This window comes from Ruditapes philippinarum, unplaced genomic scaffold, assembly GCF_026571515.1.
Source record: "Ruditapes philippinarum isolate M1 unplaced genomic scaffold, ASM2657151v2 ctg2002_1_1_1_1, whole genome shotgun sequence".
Taxonomy (NCBI): Eukaryota; Metazoa; Mollusca; class Bivalvia; order Venerida; family Veneridae; genus Ruditapes; species Ruditapes philippinarum.
In genome coordinates, this window is record NW_026861522.1 from 98,757 (window position 1) to 115,349 (window position 16,593).

Consider the following 16,593-nt stretch of genomic DNA (forward strand, 5'->3'; position numbering starts at 1 on the left):
TAATGTATGCCTTTGTGCGCAGATTTTGTGCAAGAATAAAACTTTATAAGTTGTTATTCGGAACTCGGCAAATGTGAACTTTTTTCCAGTCTAATCCTGGAGGTAAAACGAACATTTTACCGAGATAGCTTCACGGTGCACTACCGTTCATATCAGAGCGACCAATGTGGTGTGCTTATGATAGGTAAATTTACAATGCAGTGACTTAAGATTTTTGTTTGTACCCCTGAAATAGATGAGAAAAAAAACATATTTCCGGGCCTCGGAGTATCTCTACTGAAAACGAAATAACAAAACGAGGGGTGTTACCACAACGGCCAAGCCTTGTTCTCTTTTCATCGCTCCAGTCTCCGCAATCATTTGATCCATCACAAACCCATGCTTCTGGTAAACATTTATTATTAGTGCACCGGAATTGTTTTTTACCGCATGATCTGTCACTGATATTTGCTGCTTGAAAATAGATAAACATTATTATATATGCGCACTGCAATATAAATACAAAATAATTAACAAAACTTTTTATAAAATATAATTATATTTTTTGATAAATATAAAACGAATATACATAGTAACAAAGTGTATAAGTTTTTTTTTTAAAAATCCCCAATTTAAAGTTTTCGTTTGAATTTTAAAGCTTTGCTTCTGAATTCCGACAGTTGAGTTTCCCACAACATAGCTTTTAATTTCCTTTGCTTAATCTTTTGAATTTCAAAAGCTTAGATTTATCATTTCGATTAATATTACTTAGAGCGGACTGCAATTCACCTGTGGAAATCTTTTACATTCTTTGTGAATAAATTGTTTTTGTTTTCAATACATTTCTGGGAATACATTACTTTTTTGAATGAATCCCTACAGGAACACATACTTCGTTTACAATATATTCCCTAGAAATAAACTTTTGTAAAACACACACTGAGAATAAGCACTCTTTTTACTTAACATCCCAAAACAAGAAACATGGCAATGCCACGAAACCAGGTTATCAATTAACCCATCGTAGAAAGATTTAAGCTACTGCGAAAGTTTGAACAAAATCCTTTGAGAAATGTAGGAGGAATGCGCACAGAAGAAATTGTTCACTATGTATTCTATATCAGGAAAAAAGGGCCAAAATAAGGTAAAAAAAATTATCCGATCACAACACCCCGACAATGCGCGCTAGGACACTTGATGACAAAGCTTCTGTGAAAGTTTGGTTAAAATCCCTCGAGAAATGTACGAGTTGCGCACAGAAGAAAATTTTTACGCCCGTAAAATCTGGTTAAAAACCCATTTGCAATACATTTCCTGAGAAACACTACTAATACAAATAAATCTCATTGGAAAACACAGCATTTGCAATACATTCCGGTAGGAATACACTCTTTTTGCAATACATCCCGTCGTGAGTACAACCTTTTTTGTAATACGCTCCCTTTAGAAAAAATACCAATTTATCAAAAAACCCAATGGGAATTCATCACCGCCTTGGAATACATGTACTTACTGCAGTTTGCTTCATCTTGCTGTCCTTGAATGTTTGTACAATCAGGGTCCCCGTCACATAACCATGATTTCGGTATACATTTTACTTTTGACGGACTGGTACACGCGTATTCATCTTAAAACATGAAAAAATTCTAACATATTCAACTACACAAACTATCTTTAAATAGATAAAATGACGTTCTTTGATATATGAAAATTTCAAGTCATTTTTTTTAACATATTTATTGTAATCTTAAGTATAAAATTCTATTAAAATGTGAAAAACGTGGATATTACTGGCGACAGACCTTTAAGAATATTACATTAATAGCAGTTATTTAAAGTTTCGCTTATTCTTTCGTCATCATCATCACCACCATCATCATTATCGTTAGTTTGATTTTTACGTCATGTTTCCAAGATATTATCATTTTGATGAAGTTATTCTCATCCAAACTTATAGATTTATAACTATAAGTAAATATGCTAAATACATGTTACGAAATTTTTGGAGAACAGCGAATTATTTTATTTTTAATGCAATGTAGAATATCATAATATGCTTAAAACTGTTACCAAACCTTTGGAGAACAGTGTATTATTCTACATTTAATGCATTATATGCTTAAACATGTTACGAAACTTTTGGAGAACAGTGTATTATTCTATATGATAATTGCAGCGTAAAATATCAGACATTTGTCGGACAGTATAACATTTGTTTTGTTTGGTTTTGAATGATAACCAAACTAATACCTATTCCACATCCATGTTTATTACAATACACGTCTTCTTCATCAGCCGCGTCACCACAATCGTCGTCCCCATCACATAGATTTTTTTTAAGTATACATCTGTTTGTATTTGGACATTTCACTTGATCCCTACCATTGCAGACCACGGGTTCTGAAAATGTAAAATTTTCGTGTCACTGATAATGTAGCCTGATGACATAGGAGCAAATATAGTATATATAAAATTTTCTGACAATGGTAATCAAGCGTGATTACAAAAGGGCACTTAATTTCAACATTCAAGACATAGGGTCTATTTAGCTGTTTCGTTAACGTTGCAGTTTAATTGTAACCTGAAATCAGTGGCATTTATACGAAAAACCGGTGGTGCCATTTCAAATTTTTGAATTCTCAGGTTTATCTCCACGAATTCACAGTTTCACGATTTCAACATGTAGAATAAACGAAATCGCAACGTCAACTTCACGAATTCACGATTTTAACTTCGTGAAGATGGTGGTTGAATTCAGAACATATTAGAACAAGTTAGCTAGGACAAAAAACGGCGTACTAACCGCAATTCAACTCATCAGATCTAAATCCATCCCGGCAATTATCTACGCCATCACATTTCATTTGACTGCTTATACATCTTCGGTTTGCACACTCAAACATCGATTTGCTGCAGAATCTGTAATCTGAGATTTAAATAAACTGTTAAGATTTATGTTCTTAAAAAATCGGCCATTTCCGTGTCTCAAATCAATGTAACCAGGGGCAATAAACGTCTTGTCTTGTTACCCCTTATATGTGTTACACACACGGAAATTGACGATGTTGAATAGGATATGGACTAGATTTCTAAATTAAAACAAGACACCTATCTTTTGTTCTTTGATGTGTGTTTGAAAAGGTTTTCAATTTGGAAGATTTTGGTTATTATAATGTCGAATATGTTTTATAATTATGATAAATATCAAGTTTTACCGCAAAATTCCTCGTCGTCACCATCAGGACAATCTTTGTCATGGTCACACGGGAAGTTTAATGGTATACACCTCCCACTCCTACATCTGTACTCGTAGCTCTCACACAGTCTATAATCTATAAATATACAGAGAAAACTTTATGTACTAACTTGTATATGTCCTTAACTTAACTCTGCTGCGAGCGTCGATACGAACTATACCAGATTCCAATTTGGATCAGTCCGTCAGAGGTTTTTGTCTTTGGACGTAATATCTGTGATATGCAGGCTTGCTAACCTCTGAACCCCTTTCAAAGTGCCATTTTATTTAGTTCCGCCCATTGTTTTCACGTTTAGGACACAATCAAAAGTCATGCATTTTTTTAATTGGGGACCATATGCCGCTTTTCATGGAATGGCACTAACGTGTAACATTGAAGGTTCCATGACAACCGCCATATGAACACATCTGCGGATGTTTCAAAATTCTAAATTTTACTAGTTCATGTTAAATGTTGAATACTGCTTAAGCCGGTGTCATGGGGGCGAGGACAGAAACTTGCACTTTCCAGTGCCGTCCATGAATAGGCTCAATCAAACCGAGCCTGCAACATTTTCAATTTTGCCGTGTTGGGCTTTCGTCAGGGATTCTTATTTCTCTCTATTAGTACGATGTCCTGTATGCACCAAGTAAATTATCGTCTTTTTCTAGTACTGGTGATCAAAGCCAAGGTTCTTCTTACGAGAGACATGCAATGATAAAGGTAATCCTCGCGAGGGTTTAGCACACACTTGCGAAAGTATATATTAATTTTCGTGAGAAGTTGCAGATAGGACAAATTGAATTTTACATGTTTCTTAAGTTTCCTATCTAATTAATTGGGTCCATCTATCTTAGTTTATGGTGAATAAAACAATACAGGTTCTTCTGCATATCATGATTATTAAATTTGATTACTAGTATTCAGAGTGCACGTATAAAATTTCCCCCAAAAGCTAGGTGTCCCTATTTCTGCCATTGTATCCGCGAATGATCACGTGTTCCCGCTCTTTCGAGAAATAAATTCGACATGTGATATATTTAAAAAAAAACCCAAATATTTTGGAAACTAAAAATTCCATATATACAAAAAATGTAATAATAAGCTTCTTCAGCTTACAGTACACAACCTTTTGGCTATCTAAATGTGTTTTTGAACAAACTTTAATAATTTACTTACCACAATAATATTTACTTTCATCTTCGGTTTGTAAGTCCGTCTGCATACAGTCTGCTTTACCGTCACAAATAAAAGTATAGCTTAAAATAAAAATATTTAGTTATATTCAACCTAACCCATAATTAAAGAGACGGTATTCTACACTTAACGAAAATGGAACATGTGTAAAATATTATTAAATACAAAACATAAAATAGTATAAAATACCTTATAAAATCTAACCAATGAACTTTCAGTGTTTGTACCACGTGATGGTTTAATAGTAACCATTGTATCCAATATTATTTATTTAGTCCGACAAATTCATATCAAATGCATATCGTACCCTAGAAAGCCCTAATATCATATTCAGAGTCTAAAAAGGTTTATATCAAATGTATATCAAACTGCATCTTGCATCAGTACAAGTTTCGGAAAAAATTAATAGTAAACAAAACACTAATAGGTGCATTTTCTGATGTGAGTATATAAACATGGAAATGCAATTATAATATAGTGTTGTTTTTTATATTTTACCCCACACAATTTCCATTCGTACAAGCAAATTGGTCATCTTTGCAGGTGTTATTCTTCTTTTCACAAGTTTTGCCGTTTTTGCTCAGTACTGTCTCAAAGGGATCATTACATGAACAAATGGGTTCGCGGTTGGAACCCACAGTACATATTTCGCTGCAGCCGCCATTGTTTTTACATGGATCGGTATGACCTGTAATAAAGCACGTTTGACACTTACTACGCTACGTTTACATGTACCTTAAAGGGACTCCACTGAGGTTTTTTGACAAGACTGGGCTGAAAATAATATTTCGATATTCATAATATTCCAATTGATGTAGGTCTAGACCAATAACTGTATGCAGAATTTTAAATAATTCGCCCACTCCTGAATTATTATTCTGAAAAAATCATTGTGACCAAAGCGTTACATGGGATAAAATATTATAAAAAGACGATTTTCAATATATTTCTGAGTATATTTCTTATTAACTTTTGCATATCTTTCTGTTTTAAGTGCCCTAGCTAATCTAGGTAAGAAATTAAAATTTTATGCTTTTAGACTTTTTGACCTCAATGGAGTTCTTTTAAAACTGCATGCCTGACGACCAGCCAAAATGATTCAAGAAAAACAAACTTGAGAAAAAAGTACTAATTTTCTAAGAAAAATATAAAGAGTCAAGATTCAAATATTAAAATTACTTGTAATGTGCGATAAAGGACTGATTTTGAAGTATTTATCACCATATTTCTACTAACTGACTAACTGTTTTTGCACATTTTTACTTCTTATTTTTTTTTGGTCATTTACGTGGACAGTAAGTGTTGTTTGCAAGTCTTAATTACTTTCTTTGTTCATTTTACAATATTTTTGTTTAAAAGGAAATTTTAAATTTTTCATGAAAATCAGCATGAATCTTACGGCATACCGCTTTAATAGAAACATACTGGTTCTATTTTTAGAATTTTGGAAAGATGAAGATGAAGTTTCATGTTTATCAGCCCACAGTATAGAGCCTGACCAGGCTTCACGGATTACATGTTGGTCTAGCTCTATACTGGTGGCAAAGGCTAATATCACTTTTGATTCGGTTATAGGAGGGTAAAAATATGAACGCATGGCTCATGACCGGAAGTAAGCATCCAGACGAAATACTCACACGTATCGGATCTATTTCTATAAATAGCTATTCCAAAAACTACGTCACTGGTCTCATACACAGCTTCAACGTTGGCCCCTGTGAGCTTGTTTGCTCTATAGATGAAATCTGCAAATTGTAAATTTTCATTTTATTTCTTTGTTACTTTCTATTTAATTTGCCATCCGTTTAAAAATTGTTAAGTAATAGGCCGCCTTTTTTTTCTTGGTATTCCCTAGCGGAAATGATAAAACTGTCAAGTTCCGCTCGCACAGAGCTACACATTACTGAAAGAAAATTAGACCGATCTTTTCGTTCGTCATTAAGATATCAAATAAAGTAAACAATATGTCGTCTGTTATAGCACATATGATATCTTCTGCTGAATGAAACACAAATATTGTCCGCTACTTAAACAAAATTCAGTTTCCTTAAAAAAAAGAAATAATTTATCGTCTGCTTAATCTAACAAGATATCGTCTGTTGAATTTAATAACCATCTCACCTGACTTCTAAAATAAAATGTCGTCTGCTTAATCAAACAAAATACTAGTTTCGTTTGCTAAGTGTAAAAAAAGTCTGTTAAATCAAAATATAGTCTGCTGTAATGGGAAATGTGTATGTCTTTTCATATTCAGTGAGATATAGAGATAATATGATAATATATTTGATTTTAAAGAAATAATATTCATAAACTTATTTCATTTGAAGGAAATGGTATTCATAAACGTCCGTGTAGCATGGGATTGAGGCGTTGATATAATTTGCTTATTCATAACATACACGCTATTTCATACTCAATATATCACTTTGCCGAACAGAAGCACATAAAAATCGACAGACTGGAACCCAGGCTAACGTCCGTCCTTTAAAGGAAATAATATTTCTAAACTTATTAGATTTTCAGGAAATAATATTCATAAACATATTTGTTTTTAAAGAAATAATATACATAACCATATTTAATTTTAATGAAATATCATTCATAAACTTGTATGATTTTAAGGGAATGTAATTCAATAACTTATTTGATTTTAAGGGAATGCAATTCATAAACTTATTTAATTTGAAGGAAATACTATTCATAAACTACGACTTACTTGTGTCTGGGTCTGCGTAATAAATATTCTGTTTAAATATTGCTATATCCCGTGTCATACTTTTTACAGAAAGAAATGATGTAAGACCTTGACCATCGAAGTCGCAATGGTACACCACACCACTTGAAATAAATAAATACAGCCATAGAAATACATAGTGACGTCACCGTGAAAATTAGGACATATTAGGGTATAAAATTACAAAATATATAAATCCCTGGTACTATAAAACATTTTCTTCTAAGAATAAAATAGAAGTCGCAATGGTACACGACACCACTAGAATGAAATGAGCCGCGTCACGACAAAACCAACATAATGGGTTTGCGAACCAGCCTGCGCCTCCGCGCAATCTGATCAGGATCCATGCTGTTCGCTATCAGTTTCTCTACTTGTAAAAGAGTTGGTAAGCAAACAGCATGGTCGCAAACCCATTATGTTGATTTTGTCATGACACGGCTCAAATAAATACAGCCACGGAAATACAAAGTGACGTCATCTTGACTATTTAGTGGTCTGATGCCAGATGGGACTAACCTTTACACTTTCGATTTTGCCAATGAAGGTTTCCAAATCCCCAAACAAAATATTTTTCAGGGAGACTATATTTTACTTTTACAAAATAAAATATAGACAAAGAAGAATTGTTTCTCAACTGTTTATTTGATACTGCTTATGCGGCTTTTTTTAAAAAAACCATGATTTTTTGAACTAATCCAAACTGTTGAAGTTTTAAAAAATTCAAACTAGTAAGAACATTTGAAACGGAACAACATTAATTCAAATCATCATCTGATTCATCACTGTCACAGGTATCCCATAATGGCGCTTTATTAATCAGGTCTATAAATCTTTGAGATCGGAATCCATTTTTCTGACACATATAAACTGCTTGAAGTTCCAATCCAAATTCAATATGTTGATAAGCTTCGTAGAAAACGCACCAAGCATTATGGCATACATTGTATCAGGCTAAAACATCCCTGGTATTATGTAACATTTTCTTTTACAAATAAAATTGACATCATAACCAACCATTTTCAACCTATGTAATCGCCGGGCTACCGGTATTGCACTAAATCCATCGCCGAAACACACGGTACACATTCCGTATTTACTTCATTTGATACTAGCCAAATGATACTAGCCAACTAATTTTGTGTAATAAATTAGCCCTGCTTTTGAAATGTAATGCTATTTGAAGTGAAAAGAATTTCAATATCAAAACATCCATCATCAATATAGTGCCTATATGGTAAGGCTATACAGAAGTATCGGTTTGGCTGACTGGAAGTGTCGATTTAGCTGACTGAAAGTGTCGGTTTGGCTGTACGGAAGTGTCGGTTTGGCTGACTGGAAGTGTCAGTTTGGCTGTACGGAAGTGTCGGTTTGGCTGACTGGAAGTGTCGATTTGGCTGACTGGAAGTGTCGATTTGGCTGACTGGAAGTGTCGGTTTGGCTGTACGGAAGTGTCGGTTTGGCTGACTGGAAGTGTTGGTTTGGCTGAAAGGGAGTGTCGGTTTGGCTGACCGAAAGTGTTAGTTTGGCTGAAAGGGAGTGTCGGTTTAGCTGACCGAACGTGTTGGTTTTGCTGAAAGGGAGTGTCGGTTAGGCTGAACGGAAGTGTAGGCTAGGCCGAACGGAGATGTATGTTAGGCTGAACGGAAGTGTTGGTTAGGTCGGACGGAGATGTCTGTTAGGCTGAAAGGAAGTACCGGTATGGCTGAACGGAATTGTCGGTATTGTTGTACGGAAGTGTCGGTTTTGCTGCACGGACGTGCTGGCTGACCTGGTCCTATAATGTTGGCAAAGGGTAATCATTACTATTATTCAATGAAAAGCAAGTTACACATGTGCAATATATTATAGAACTATACTTACTTAAACGCTTCAATAAAATATAGTCTTTCATCTTCGAAATCTATCGTCAGTCCTTTAGGACGGAATGCGAATTTCTTTAAAATGATTTTACTGTCGTGGGGACCGTCCGTCCTAAAACGCTGAATCGTTCCTAGAGTCGTGGTTGAACTCCAAAACAACAACCTAAATAAGTTCATGATAAGTAAAATAATAAACACCTTGTTAAGTTCATGATATCACAAGACGTTCTGTGTTATTAAGTTTTTTTTTATAAAGTTCATTACATAATTACAGCTTTGAATGTCAACTTGCTCGGCAGACCGCCACAACTTGAATATTTTTGTAGAGAACAACCAAGGGATCATGCATATTGAGTATAATTGAAATCCAACAAGTAATTGAGAAAAAAAACATGTTGTTTAAAGCTAAATGCTATTTTTGACTCTGGTGGCCAATTTGAAACAATTTTGGATAAATGTGTTGGCCATAGGGACAAAATGGTATCGCAGTCACATGGTCAAGATCACACTTTCACATTAAAGTGAATGTTTCATTAAAATGCATTGCTGGGCATATATGGTCAACTGTTGTTCATTTATTAAAGAACGAATTTTGGAATAGTTATAGGCATGAATGTGTGGCTCAATAAGACATATGTCTTGGCTTTCACTAACGTTCTCAAACTTAAAATCTCGGCACAAACCTGAGATTTTTCTCAACGATTGAGATATGTCTCAGTTTGAGAACTTAATGAAAGCCGGGCCTTTTGTCACGAGCAAACGTCAAGTCGGTAGATATTTGGGATTATTTGACAAACTAAGGGTAAAAAAAAGTGTTTGTTAACCATTCTCTCTACTTGTTATACTATTCTTATACATGTAGTTAACACGCCTTCATTGTAAGTCACAGGTCATGACCTTAACTGGAATCACCTTCGTTTACAAAGAAAAGTTCTTGTAATAGTTTCAAATTACATACATTATGTATGTTTCTTTGAGAAAGACAAGATACCTTCTGCATGGATTAACCACGACTTCGGTGACCGGAAGTCCCGCGCCGTATCTTAAGAATCCGGTCCCGTTGATGTCCATCCCATAAATCGCCATTCGTACAGTGTCTGTCCAGTAAAATGTTTTCTCCAGCCAGTCATATGATATGCTATCACCAACGCCTTCGGAGAAAATTGGACGATCTGAAATTTAAAATACCACCCTTCGGGCTCAATAGCTCACCGGTTAAAACCAACTGAGCATAAGCGGTTTAAACAAAGGCTTACTAAAGTTACCATTAACTTTCTGGTTAAAGGAGTAATGGTTAATGGTTTGATCATCCGGTACGAAAAGGTCAAATAGTATTTCGGACAGACTTTTGACCCCGTCAAACGTTTTAATGAGCTGTGCATGTACTCCTTTGGAAAAAAAATGCACTGTTGTGAACTCATGAACATGTAATCGAAATTTATGTAATTGATTTTAATCACTGAAATTTATTGAAATCTTTATTCATTGTCTAGAATTTTTCATTTATTCATTTGAGCCAAGCTGATTATAATAAAAAAAAAACAAATTAAAAAAAAAAACAATTAAATCCGAGTACACATTGTGCTGTGCATATTTTATTCACTAAATAAAATCCAATTCATATTTCTAGGACTTAAACCCAAAACTTCTCCTGGTAATGAGACATTGAAGCGAAAAGAATAAAGCGCAAAGAAGAAGCGAAAAGAATTAAGCATGGGATTTGTTCGATTTCATGTCTTCATGTCAGTAGATTCACACTTACCGGGTTCTCCAGATTAGTTCTGATTGCCAAAGACACCACGGGGTTTCATTTTTTTTTTCAATCATTATATAAATTTTTTAGGGCATAAATGAGAAACTTCTCTATGGAATACAATAATAAACGAAACGAATGAAAAATAGGGTTTGTTGATTTCCAGTCTTCCGATTCACACTTACCTAGTGCTCCGGGTGTGCTCTGCCTGCTAAAGACACCACGGGGTTTCATCGTTTTTCAATAACGTAAATAAAAACCAAATTCATATTTCTAGGACTTAATCGCGAAACTAATTCCTGTAAAACGATAATGAGCGGAAAAAATATAGCATAGGGTGTGTTCGATTTCACGGTTTTGGGTTGACACTCACCTGGTTCTCTTGAAGAATTCCTTTTGCCTAACATCATCTCAATGTCTGGTAAACTCCTGTTTCCGAACACCATTTCACTTTTTGACGACGTTGTGTTCACTTGGAACACTGCTCTTTTAAGACCGTCTGAGTAAAATATAAGTTTCTTCTCAAAGTCGAAATCAATGGCTAATGGGCTTCCTTTGTTGTCCTTCGGTTCAAACGGGGCGGATAATATAGCAATATCGAGGTAGGCACTTTGCACCTTCTGGTTCGCAGTAAATATGAGATATTCTGCCTCTGATTCTACGAATAAAAGTTTACAATGCTGATGTTTATACTTCACGTGATTTAACAAAAACAAACAACAACAAAAAAAAAATTAAAAAACATAGTTATTTAAGCTCGATTGCGAATCAAGTTCTCGATTTTTGTCGTGACCCAATAAAGACTCGAACCCATGACCCCTGGGTTTAGAGGCGGACACATTAACCATTAGACCACCATTCACACAAGACGTATTATACATTGTAGTGTATTTTCAAACATCGGAAACTGTTTTTACTGTTCTAACGATCTTATTATCTTTATATAGTTTTTATATTTTAATTAGTTGTTGTTGCTGTTTTTTAACGAAAAAAAAAATACAAATCTGTGATGAAAATTATACATTTACCAGCGCAGGTTTTGTTATCCGTCTTTAATTGTCCTTTACTACATTTACAACGGACTTCTTCACTGTTTGGAATCGAGAAGCACAATTGTTCGCAGCCGCCATTTTGGTTTGAACATGGACTTGTGACTGTAAAGGGAGCGTTCGTATTTATCAAATAACGTTCATATGCGACAAATGTGATTGGCTCACACCAGGCGGTGTTAGGGTAAAAAAGTTCTAAATCAGTTATATATCTGTAGCCAACCTGGTATAGCAACATTTGTTCTGAGGAGGGTCATTTTGTTGTAGTTAATTTTCTTAACACATGGTTTATATGATAAAGTATAAACAATAACGTTTCTATGTTTAGTTTTCTGGATAAGAAATTGAAATACATAAAACATTGGATTGCTCACACTGAAAACACACTCTATGTAATGATATACTTTTGCTAATCTTACAAACCATTTGGCTGCATCCTTTGATCGAAGATAGCCAACGACATCACGTGATGTAAACCTCCTTTTAGAATTTTGGCGCGAATATTCGGCTCACCCTTGTCCGCTTTGTATAATATACCAAGCGACTGATCCATCCAAAGCACGTTTTCATTTAGTACTGCGATCCCGACAGGAAATGGTAAATTACTACGCACGTATTTCCGATTGTTTCCCAAATAGTCCGTTTTCTGCAAAAGTAAATGTTTGCAATGAAATTGCTTTTGACCTAAAAATTAATAACAGATTGCTTTCTCTCTAAAATTTAAAAAAAAAGTTTTTGTTTGTTTGTTTTGGTTTTTTACGTCACATCGACACAGTATAGGTCATATCGCGACGTTCCAGCTTTACTGGTGGAGGAAAACCTTCACACGCATTATTTCAGGCACGAACGTGCACTGAGTAGAACCACCGACGTTCCGTTAGCTAGCTGGATAGCTTCCTCGCATGAAAGAATCCAAAGTCCCTGTCGGGATTCGAACCCACAAGTGAGGGACAAGTGGTTTGAAGTCAACGACCTTAACCACTCGGCCTTGTTTGCTTGATACTAAACCCCCTAAAACTGTAAATATATTGTTCCGAATTCAAAGGAGGATAAGTCTATTGTAAGAATGAGATTATAACAATGATAAAGATACCTGAATCGCATCAACGGAAGAATCAGTCCAGTATACATCATGCGTTAAAATATCAACAGTTATCCCGCTTGGTTTCAATACGCCATTTGTAATAATGGCTGTTCTGTTTGAACCGTCGAGACAGCTGCGTTCTATTTTGGGAAACTGTCCAGCGTCTAGCCAGTACAAATATCTGGTAAGTAGAACAATTCATTTCTGTGCATTATTTTAATAGGAAGTTTATGTCACAATAAAATGAATATTGACTGGAAAAGAATCTTACGCAGACGTAGATCGAGGTCGATATATCATCCATAAATCTTTCCGTACAAGATGCTCAAATTTCCGCTTAAGCTAACCAGCTATTACTTTTTGTGGACGATTTATTGGTTTATACAATTTTCATTTGTCATAAATACAGATAATGTATCACAGAGAACGAAAAGGAATATTATAAAGAATGTCAAAGACTAAGTCTAGGCGAATTTTTCCATAAATATTTAAAATATTGATAAAAAGTTAAAAGCAATAGAAATGTATCATTTGAATATTCTTATAAAGTGTAAAGTATAAATTGAAAGTAAAATGTTGTAAAGGTCGAATTCAGAAATATGGAATGTTTCCACTTTTAACTTTAAGACTTCCTACCCCCAAAAGCATTCAACAAACTTCCTACGTCCAATATCATTTTACAAATTCCATACTTCAAACCATACTTCAAACTGAACAGTTGTGGTAAAGTGATCTATGAAATGCTAGTACATGTAGTTTAGTATTAATTATGGAATTTAGAAGTCACTTCCGGTTTTATAGTTACCATACATTTTGTTGTACATTTACCGTTTAATTGGATTAACTGCTAATTCAGAGGGCGAGTTGGCAGGATCGGAGATGAGGACTAACCTATCCTGTCCGTCTAACCTTGATACTTCTATATATGTGTCACTGGACATCACGTTGGTAAAATACAAATTTCCTGTAAGAAATACAATATCATAGGAGATAAAACAGGTCTGGTAGTTCGTACGAATAGAAATTCTTACAGGGACCGCGGAAGATGAACAAATGGTTCATTTAATTGTTTAGTTTAGACAAAAGTCTGCTTAAGTTGAAATTGGACATGTATAATTATTAAGACTACTTGAAATTTAAAACTTTATCTTGGTCTAATCGACAGTCGGCATTTCTTAACAATTAAATTTTATATAATTTGATCAAAATATGGAATATAAAACGAAGACACTTTTGTGAAAGCTTGTTATTGCCACATTAAAGACATTTTCTACAGTTTTATGAAAAAATAATCCTTTCATAGAATTTTCTAATTTTTTTGTATGATGAGTAAAATTTAATGACGGATTTAAAAATAAAAAGAAAAATATATGTTGACGTGTTGGATTTCTTGTAAAATGGCAGTTTCCATGGTAACCGTATATCTAAAAACTGTCAAAATAGCCTAACTGTGTTATAACGAATAAAAAATGTAAAAGATAGCTTAAAACACAAAACGAGCATTGTTTTATGCAGAGATAACCTTATCTAATGATTATGTATGAAACAAATGATAATCTGAACATATTTCTTTAAAAAATGAGTTTTCCATGTTCCTCAACCGAACAAAAAATGAGAAAAATGAACATGAATTCTCAGAATAATTAGAGATATTGAAAAAAGTGTTTCATAGAATTTTCTAATTTTTTTGTATATTGTGTAAAATTTAATGACAAATTCAAAAAGAAAAAGAAAAATATATGTTGGCGTGTTGGATTTTTTGAAAAATGGCAGTTTCCATGGTAACCGTATATCTCAAAATTGTCAAAATATCCAAACTGTATTATAATAATGAATAAAATAGCTTATTACACTCACAATAAACATAATTTTATACAAAGCTTGCTTTATATTAGGGTTCTGTATAAAAACAAACGATAATTTGGACATATTTCTTTAAAAAAAATGAGTTTTCATGCTTTTTAACTAAACAAAAAATGAGAAAAATAAACATGAAAATTTTCTGTAAAAAATTAAAGCTATCAAGAAATTTCTTTTACAGAATTTGCTACATTATTGATATATCAAGTAACATTTGATTGTGGATTCAAAAATAGAAATAAAATATATATGTTGAAGTGTTAGTTTTTTGTAAACGGGCAGTGTCCATGGTTACCGCATATGCCAACTGTCAAAATTACCACGTACGCTTTCTTAAGAAATATCAGCGTTATATTAAATGTACTGTCAAATATAAAACATGTTGTAATAAGAATTTCTTTTCTTTTGATTTTATATTAAGTAAATGATACTGAATATTTTTTTAAAAACATATCTAGGGCCATATTATTTTTTTCACTCGACTAACATGCCCGAACAGTAAGCAAGTATTCAGAAATTTACAAAGAAAATAATGAAATTCTCAACATTTCTTGGATATTAATTTTGTTTTTTATTCAAAACTTTTAAAATATATCATTTTAAACTTCTTTGCCCAGTTGTCTGCCAGTAATCAATTGTCACTATACCACTAGTGGGTGGGGTAACGCGCGCAGAATTATCATCAACGCTGTCGTACTAATGCTTGGAGAAATACTTTATGTGATGTTGTCTAAACGACATTCTTATTCTTTTGAACCAATCTCCTTTTGAACATTTAGAAATATCTATTCTGTATTATTTACTCATTATTTGCTTATAGCCGAAATTTAAACACTTATCCGAATACTATTCAACTTTACCTTCATTTGAAGAGTAATTATCCGTGATTACCTTTCTTGGATGCGCATAACGATGCGCACAGAAAACTACCGAAATCGTCTTTAAAGCAGATATTCCGAGATGATCGTAAACAACCTGTCGATTATGACACTCCATATGCTGAACTATTTTCTGAAACTCCGCTTGCTGACCTTTTCACAAAGGTTTGTTTTTCAAAAAGCTATTATGATGTTTAAAATAATGAATAATCAGGCGCCTTCATATTTATTGAATAATTTCATATTGGTATTTTGCGTGCATCATCTGATTTTAAACTTTATACCCCTAGACCAAATACTGAACAATTTCGTAAGTCTTTTGTTTATTCTGGATCTTGTATTTGGAACGGCCTTCCTGATTATATTAAGTCTGCTACATCTGTGAACCATTTTAAAACCTTATACTTGAGATATTATCACACATCGATGTATACAAATGGATAATCTCCAGTATGTATTTACATAATATTATATGTATTTCAATAGTTTGAATATGTTAATTTTATATTGTTCCTTGTGGAGGGCCTCATGGAAGATTGAGACGTTCAAATGAGTTCTCTCGTTAAATAAAGTCTTTCTTATTATTATTATTATTATTAAACTGACTCTGAAGAGTTGCCTTATAATTATTCACTGAGAACAGACAGGGAAAACATTTCATTTATATATACGACAAAACAACTTGATAAACACTTCAGATGAATGAAAAAAGACACCAAGAATTAGACTCTCGATACATCACAGAAAATAATTGAATCCTGAAGATCAAAGAAACGAAATGATGCGGTTTATGCGGAATTTATGATTTATAATGAGATACTTCAATTAGAGTGCGTGACATTACTTGCAAACATGCAATTTTGCTGTAAATACTTTTTTTCTTCATTCAGCGTTCATTTTCCTGATCAATGAGAATAATTTGTCGCACAATGATCATGCAAATGCTGATTTGTTTTCTTCT

The 16,593-nt window shown here is 33.7% G+C and overlaps 1 protein-coding gene across 1 annotated transcript in view; it reads right to left on the reverse strand.

Moving 5' to 3' along the window:
• LOC132715922 (low-density lipoprotein receptor-related protein 2-like) overlaps nucleotides 1–16,593 on the reverse strand; it is a 155,495-nt gene that overhangs the window by 58,940 nt on the left and 79,962 nt on the right. The window contains 16 exon segments of the mRNA XM_060699036.1: nucleotides 310–453; nucleotides 1,493–1,606; nucleotides 2,230–2,379; nucleotides 2,783–2,905; nucleotides 3,195–3,311; nucleotides 4,395–4,474; nucleotides 4,911–5,100; nucleotides 6,050–6,157; nucleotides 7,129–7,250; nucleotides 9,010–9,171; nucleotides 10,000–10,180; nucleotides 11,135–11,419; nucleotides 11,790–11,915; nucleotides 12,234–12,456; nucleotides 12,904–13,075; nucleotides 13,723–13,858. Coding sequence (XP_060555019.1) covers nucleotides 310–453; nucleotides 1,493–1,606; nucleotides 2,230–2,379; nucleotides 2,783–2,905; nucleotides 3,195–3,311; nucleotides 4,395–4,474; nucleotides 4,911–5,100; nucleotides 6,050–6,157; nucleotides 7,129–7,250; nucleotides 9,010–9,171; nucleotides 10,000–10,180; nucleotides 11,135–11,419; nucleotides 11,790–11,915; nucleotides 12,234–12,456; nucleotides 12,904–13,075; nucleotides 13,723–13,858 — 2,433 coding nt within the window.